The sequence below is a fragment of the Octopus bimaculoides genome, chromosome 1, assembly GCF_001194135.2.
Source record: "Octopus bimaculoides isolate UCB-OBI-ISO-001 chromosome 1, ASM119413v2, whole genome shotgun sequence".
NCBI classification, from domain to species: domain Eukaryota; kingdom Metazoa; phylum Mollusca; class Cephalopoda; order Octopoda; family Octopodidae; genus Octopus; species Octopus bimaculoides.
The window spans coordinates 87,991,093-87,999,529 of NC_068981.1; the positions used below are offsets into that span (position 1 = coordinate 87,991,093).

The 8,437-nt window shown below is 36.9% G+C and overlaps 2 protein-coding genes across 3 annotated transcripts in view; one reads left to right on the forward strand and one right to left on the reverse strand.

Moving 5' to 3' along the window:
* LOC106872256 (tubulin monoglutamylase TTLL4) overlaps positions 1-2,122 on the forward strand; it is a 35,692-nt gene extending 33,570 nt beyond the window's left edge. For both annotated transcript variants that reach the window (XM_014919179.2, XM_014919178.2), the window contains one exon: positions 1,904-2,122. In XM_014919179.2, the coding sequence (XP_014774665.1) occupies positions 1,904-1,907 (4 nt within the window). In that variant the 3' untranslated portion in view covers positions 1,908-2,122. The remainder of the gene's footprint in view (positions 1-1,903) is intronic.
* Positions 2,123-6,474: 4,352 nt separating this feature from the next.
* Positions 6,475-8,437, reverse strand: part of LOC106872255 (apoptosis-inducing factor 3) — a 115,028-nt gene continuing 113,065 nt past the window's right edge. Inside the window, exon 22 of the mRNA XM_052966188.1 lies at positions 6,475-7,316. Coding sequence (XP_052822148.1) covers positions 7,286-7,316 — 31 coding nt within the window. The 3' untranslated portion in view covers positions 6,475-7,285. The remainder of the gene's footprint in view (positions 7,317-8,437) is intronic.

Genomic DNA, 8,437 nt, shown 5'->3' on the forward strand with positions numbered 1-8,437 from the left:
TAAAATAAGTATTTTAGATAAATTCATTTGGTACTTATTGTTAGTTGATATATATATTTATTTATTATAATTATTGTTCTATTTACGACCTGACGATTAGCTGTATTTTTGAAAAGAATTTATTTTCGATAATTTAATTGATTTTAATCGATTTAAATTTCCTTTCTATTTGAAAATTAGTTATGAAACACATGTAGTCATTTTACTATCTTTATCTTATATTTACTTTGTTTTATATTATACTCATTTATTGTGCTCTTCATTATTAATTTTTCTATATGTGATAGTGGATTTTCATCGATGAGTTCTTGAAACTTGGTTCTTTTCCCTAAAACTATATATATATATATATATATATACAGGCTTCTTTCAGTTTCTGCCTACCAAATCTATTTGCAAGACATTACTTGGCTTGGGGGCTTTAGTAGAAAAAAAACTTATCCAAGGTGCCACCCTTTTGGACTCGACCCAGAACCATGTAATTGAGAATCAGACTTCTTACCACACAGCCATGCCTGCATCTTCATGTTCAAAAATTATATTTTTTCCATTCAGTTCATTGAGAATTTTTGGTGTGTGCCATTCAATACATCATCAGTTACCTAAATGTTTTTCCTCTGTAACATCTATTTCTTTTCCATGCCAGCATGAGTTAGATCAGTGGTTGTCAGCCGGGGTTCATATAAGATTTTGTGGGGGTCCATGCAACAAAATAGTAAATTGGGGATCCACAATAGTATTTTAAGGGTCCCCTGAAAAAAACTTGCTTTAGATGTATGTATTGGTACGTATTGCAAGAAACAGCTAGGTTTCTTTCTATAACATTTTACATAGTTGAACCTACACAAATTAATATGTGAAAAAGAAAATGGGAATTTTGAAAGAAGTTTCTATAAAATTATGGGGTCCACCAGAATAAAATAGTAATAAAAGGGGTCCATTGATAAAAAATGGTTAAGAACCTCTGAGTTAGATGAATGTATTGTTGAGTCATTGTTATACAGCCCCTTTCAAGTAAGGGATCTCTTAAACACATTTTTCAATGGCTCTAAGCAGTTGAGCAATTTGTTGACTGGAGAAGTGAAAGCAACACTGCTCATAAGCAAGCAACTTTTGTAGACCCCAAACATAAACAAATACACATGTACAAATGTCTGTGTGATCACCAGCTTTCAATTTTTGCTGATCAAAACCATTCACAAGGCTTTGGTCAGCTCCAGAGCACTGTGGTACTGAACCCAAAATGAGCATGCCTACCCCTGTAATTATTTTAATATTGATTTTACGTTACATTTTGGCACAAGGCCAGCAATTTTGGGGAAAGAGGTAAGTTGATTACATGGGCTCCAGTGCTTGGCTGATACTTATTTTATCAACCTTGAAAGGATAAAAGAGTTGACCTCTGAAATTTGAGCTGAGAATGTAAAGACAGATGAAATGTCACTCAGCATTTTGCCTGGCATGCTAAAACATCTTGTATATTAATGATATTTAATATTAATAATAAACATTACTACAACAGGTCCAAGCTATTGTGACAATTTGTTAGTGTTAATATTTTCAATGAAATATATGCTTTTTATATATTTTCTTTTGCATTTCATAAAAATAATTTAGACATTGTTAGGGTATAAGTTTCAATAAGTTTCATTTCCAAGTTTGATACAATATAAAGATAGGTGCACATTATTTTCAATGTTACTATTATCTTCTAGTCATGTATAAAAAAAATTATTTTTAGTTTTATTTACTATAATCGTATCTAGTTTACATCAGCTACTTTTTCAATTGTAGTTTATTGTATAAAATATATGACCAGAATTTCAATTTTTTTTTTTTATATCTTTGTAATAAAAAATGTTTGTAATCACTTTCTATTTTAAATTTATTGTTTTCTCCCTAGGTAAAATGTGTGCCTTCTAAATCATGATAAATCCTAATTGTTGATCTCGAAAAGCTCAATTACAAGTCATGACCAGCTATTAAAACATTTAATTTTGACTACGTAATTTTGAAAGATTTTGTAAATTTTTGAAAGCAAGTATATTCATTTTACATCTGCCAATATTTAAATTGTGAAAAATAAAAAAGAAATCTGAGAAAAGTTATATTTTCAAATTAATATTTAGTTGTTTTCCTCATTCTGTTATTCTAAACTTACTTGAATATATTTCTTTTATTTTAGTTTTTTGAAAATTAACTTAGTGGTTGTAACTAGTGATTCTAAGTTTGTAATATGCCCTCCTTACCATTTTCTATTGAAATCTATTCTGTTTATAGTATTGATGGATTGTTGTTCTGCTTCAAATTTGGATATTTTATTTAAGGCAACAAAGTTTTACAGATTAGTGTGATTTCTTTTGCCAACTTTCCACTTGTGAAGTATAACAATGTCTATTACCAAAGTACTCTGAGGTAAAGTGGAGAACATATGCTTTGCCTAGGTGTATAAGCAAGATTTGAATTCATTAGTTTATTAGTATTTCAGTCCTTTAAACCTCCCATATCAAATGTCTGTATATACCTTGTTTAGAAACCACAGAATAACTAACATGCTGTCAGTTATGACAACAAGGGTTCTAGTTGATCTGATCAATGGAATACAGCCTGCTTGTGAAATTAACATGCAACTTGTTGAGCACCCCTATGACACATGTACCCTTCATGTTCTCAGGGAGATTCAGCATAATGCGGAATGCGACAAGGCTGTATTGTGATTGTAAGCCGAATTCCCTAACCCCTAAGCCATGAACCTTCACATAAAACCACAGAATATATACCAACAGAACTACATATATATTATTATTCTCAACTCATGAATTGAAATGTTGGCTTCCCTGTTCCCCACAGGTTTTTTTTAGCTAAATATGGCAGGAAAAGCAAAGTTTGTTTATGACTGCATCAAGTGCAAATATTATTTATGTCCGTTTTCCGTGCTGACCAGCTGAAGGGCTGTTCAGGCTTCGGTTTTGGTATGGGTTCTATGGGCTGGATGCCTTTCCTAATGCCAAATCACTTTACAGAGTGTACTGGGTGCTTTTTATGTGGCACCAGAACCTACAAACCTGTGAAATTAGGGATGCTCAACTGGTGATGGTTGCAAGGGACGAGCCTGTGTGCAAGGACAACCATGCTTTTACTTAGCTTGAAGTGTCTTTTCAAGCTCAGCAATAAAGATATTTCTGAAAAACTTGGGTTTCAAATCTATGATTTTGGAGGTTGTGTAGATGAGTACTTAGCTATAGTGTATAAATACATATGGGTTCTGTTTGTGTGATACGTAAGCCTATCATTATCATTTAACGTCCATTGTCCATGCTGGCGTGGGTTGGACAGTTTGGGGCTGGTAAGCTGCACCAGACTCCTGTTTGATTTAGCATGGTTTTCTGCAGCTAGATGTCCTCCCTAATGCCAACCACTCCCAGAGTGTAATGGGTGCTTTTACGTGCCATTCCTGTGACACCAGTATCTGCCATGACTGATTTTCCTCAGCTTGATGGGTCTTCTCAAGCATGACATAATGCCAAAGGTCTTGGTCATTTACCTTGAAAGGTGCTGTTTTATGTGCCAGTTACGTGACCCTAACATTGGCCATCTAACTTTTCTCTCAAGATGCTTACTCTCTGTCGAACATGCATGCTGACATTGCACATCCAGTGAAGCATACTGGCTTCATTTCTTTGAAGCCTACACGTCCTCAGCTGTCACAGCCATGCTGCATAGCTGTTCACACACAAGTATCAAACAGTCTATCTTTCATTCTGAGAGAGAGACCCTTTGTTACCAGCAGAGGTAAGGGCTCTCTGAACTTTGCCCAGCCTAATCTTATTCTTACAGCTACGTGCTTGGAGCATTCACCTCCACTACTAACTTGGTCACGTAGATAACAGAAGCTATCTACTACCTCTAGCTTGCTCCCCTGGTAGTTAATGGAGTCTATTTTCTGCACATTTTCAGCATTTATTGTACCTGTGCATCTTCCACATACAAGTTTCCCTGTTAACCTTCCTCTGATATTGCTGCACCTCTTATGTGCCCAAAGCTTACATCAGGTGCATCTTATGGAGTTTCTACCTACACCTTTCTACAGATCGAGCAAGGCCATCTACCCGAAAGGATTTGTGATTTGTCTGCCTTCCTACTTCCTGAGACTTTGGCTTTTGCTAGGTTAACTCTAAGGGCCTTCGATTCTTTACCTTGCTTCCATACCTGAAACTTCTCTAGTTCGAGTAGTGATTCAGCAATAAGAGCAAGGTCATCAGCATAGAGGAGCTCCTAGGGGCAACCTGTCTTAAATTCCTCTGTTATTGCCTGGAGGACTATGATGAACAAGACGGTGTGGAGGACCGATCCTTAACAAACCTCTACTTGTACCCTGAATTCTTTGCTGCACTCATTGCCAACCCTCACCTTACTGGTAGCATTCCTATACATGGCTTGTACAGCTCTCACAAACCACTCCTCTATCCCTAGTTTCTGCATTGACCACCAGGTAAGGGATCGGAAGACGCTGTCAAAGGCTTTCTCCAAGTCAACAAAAGCCAAGTACAGAGGTTTGTCTTTGGCTATGTATTGCTCCTGCAGCTGCCTTACCAGAAATATAACACCAGTGGTGCTTCTCCCTGACACAAAACAAAACTGCAACTCATCTAGACTAAATCTCTCTCTAATTAGTTAGGCTATGACCCTCTCTGTAACTTTCATTACCTGATCCAACAATTTGATACTTCTGTAATTATTTCTATCTAAGTTGTCACCTTTACCTTTGTAGCAGTTGACTATGGTGCTGCTATAACAGTCATTGGATATGACTCTTTTGTGAACCATCTGATTTACAATAGGGGCAATTAGACCATAACCCACACCACCAGATATTTTAAGCATCTCAGTAGTGATTCCTGATGGGCTGGGGGCTTTCCCTGTCTTCATATCCTCAATTGCTTTATCTACCAAGGAACTTGTCAATTTGGGTAGCTGGTCCTGCAATTGGGTCAACATTTGGCAGACTATTTTCCTCCCATTCAGCAGTCTTTCATAATGGCATTTCCAAGCCTCTTTCTTTGCAGAATTGTTAAATGCAAGTGCACCATCATCCATGCAGACACATTTCTCTCACACAGTCTTGCTATCTGAAACATTTCAGTTTTTTGGTCCTCACACTACTGAACATTGGCAAACTTCTAATCTGATTCTCCCTTGGCTATATATACCTGTCTCCTAGCTTCCCTTTTGACTATCTGATACTGTTCCTTGCCACCTCCACTTTTCCAGGCCTGCTTCTTTGTTCTAATGGCCCTGTCTACTGCATTGTTCTACCATCATGTTACCTTAGGTCTGGATGGGACTTTGCACCAGCCACAGGTTTTGTCTGTGACACTCAGAAGGCTGTCATGCAGGAATTCTCAGTTGTCCTCTATGTCACAAGTTTGTAGCTTCTCCCTCTCATCAAATTTAAAATGTACATTTATTGTTTACAGCAAGTCAACTAATCAGAATGTAAACAAATGACATAATTTGAAATTTACTCCAGATAACCAAGCCCCTATCACCATATAGTGGTGCTTGCAACAATACTGTTCAATTTTCCTAAATTTGTTCCTCCCCTCTCTGCCATTTAGCATTAAGTGTTGGTGCTGTTTGGTATGATGAAAGTTACTTTTTACCATATCTTTTTTTAATTTTAGTATCTAATTCTAGCAGTTAATTTTGTTAATTGGGTGTTCCTTTACAACACAAATGTGACCACATTGAAGTTCCTACTCTTCTTTTAGTTATATCTAATGGATATCAAGTATAACAAGACATGTCTTGTGACCTCCACCATTTCTCCAATTTGTCAGTATTTGTTCTGTCTTCCTGAACAACCTTCTAAGCAGTGTTCCAGTCAGTCTACATCTGTGAAATACTTCCTCATCCACTGAAACCATATGGTTGACCAACATGAGCTGTCACTCCAGCCAGATTCTTAGAGAAGAGACATGATATGCAGGATCCAACACAGAAACTCAAACAGTCTGAGCTTTTCTCACAAATCATCATTATTTAACGTCCGCTTTCCACGTTGGCATGGGTTAGACAGTTGCATCGGATTCCAGTCTGATTTGGCATGGTTCCTATGGCTGGATGCCCTTCCTAATACCAATCACTCCAAGACTGTAATAGGTGCTTTTTACATGCCACTGGCACAGTTGCCATTTACTTGACACTGGCAACAGCCACAACTATGATTTCATGGGTGCCATTTATATGATACTGGCAATGGTCATCACTAGGGTTTCACCTGTCATTGCCTCCATGAGGCCCAACATTCGAAGAAAATGTTAGTGACAATGGCTGTGATTACAATTTCACGGGTGCCATATTTACATGACACCATCAACAGCCACAACTATGATTTCACTTGACTCGATGTGTCTCCTCAAGCATGGCATATTGCTGAAGGTCTCGGTCATACACTAATAACAAAAAGAAAAATCCAGAAGATGGCATTTTATTAAAGAATATAACTTTATAGAAATTTTAGTATATATATTGCTGAAACAATACATAATTTTGCAGAAAGTGGAACAATTATATAAAATATAATGGGATGTTTTTGTGTGTAGAGATATTGAAAAAGAAGGCAGAGTGTGAAGGGTAACATTTGCAAGGAAGGGAAATGGAGAGGATGACAACTGCACATAAGCTGAGTTGAGAATAGAAATGGATAGATCCTGCTTCTAATGCCAACAAAGAGGGAATGGAAGAGACTGATGTTGCTGTTGAGAGAGCAGTTACATGAATGGCTAGATGATGAGTGAAAGGTGGGATGTAACTAAATAGAAATAGATGGATTGATTCAGACATCCAAAGTGAAGGAGCATACACGTGACCAACAAGCAAAAAAGGGTAACATTTGCAAGGAAGGGAAATGGAGAGGATGACAACTGCACATAAGCTGAGTTGAGAATAGAAATGGATAGATCCTGCTTCTAATGCCAACAAAGAAGGAATGGAAGAGACTGATGTTGCTGTTGAGAGAACAGTTACATGAATGGCTAGATGAAGAGTGAAAGGTGGGATGTTACTAAATAGAAATAGATGGATTGATTCAGACATCCAAAGTGAAGGAGCATACACGTGACCAACAAGCAAAAAAGTTGTAATTTTATAATTTCAGTAAAATATTCGGAAAGAAAAATAGAAATAGATATTTTGGTCAATTTAAATTCTTCCAGGAATATTTTGGTTCTACTTTTCTAACATCTTAATGTGGAGTCTTCTTTGCATGGCACACATCACTGATTCAGTTAAACAACCACTTGTTTGACTTGTTTCTGGAGATAAAATGTTAAAAAGACATTGTGAATAATGCATCAAACAATATATCAATTGAGATTACAAAACTAAGAGAACAATGTAGGCTTGATCTTTTATCTTTACTTGTTTCAGTTATTGGGTTATTAAAAAATAAATAAAACACCACCTCAGTGCTTGTTTTAAAGCCTGATACTTATTTGATTGAACCTTTTGCTGAACTGCTCAGTTATGGGCCCGTAAACAAACCAACACCAGTTGCCAAGTGGTGGTAAGGAACAAAGCGAGATGTTGGATCTGGTCATTTTTAACATGAAGTAGATAGAATATTTGGGCTGGATATGGCTGAATTATATTCTAAAGGGTTAATGTGTTCATGTCCAGGGAAGCAAGATGTTCAGAGTATGGTTGAGGCCTGATGGTGGATATTCATCTGGTTGCACATTTTCAGGAGATTGATATGCTGGGCAAGACGGGGGTTTTAGACTGATAATACAAACTCTATGTGTGGACATACCATAGCCATATACAGCTTTAAATAAATAGCTGGAGAATGACTGCCAAAGGTCTTATGACACCATTTTCCTAGCTGGGCAGTTAAGACTAAGAAGTAGAGCAAAATAATTCATAAAAGGAATCAGTACAATGTTTGCAACAGAAAATAAATTCACAAATTTTTTTGCTAAGCCTTCCTGAGATACACTACAATCTGACCCAGTGCAATGTCTACGATGTGACAGTTGCAAGAACCCATGACGAAGCTCTCCAAGACATGAACAATAGCTAAGTCATTTCTATTTTTATATATTATCCCTTCTGATGCGCTCCCCTTCCACCAACCCCACCCCGTTTCTCTAACTATACATTTCTGTCTTAAATTCATGATTATTTATGTGTCTCTATTCTCTATATCACTCGATTTATCGTTTTCGCTCCTTAGCCCAAACCTGACTGAAATTTGTCTCTCCCCACCTTTAAAAATTACGATTTTAACTCTCATTTCTGTTACCGATTTAAACATTTAATCTCACGGTTAAACACTGCTGTGTTTCTTTCAACTTTTTTCTAAAAACCCAACGAATTTGAGACCAGCATGATGTCCTGCTGCCTCTCTCTCTCTAAATCACTACTCTCTTCTCCC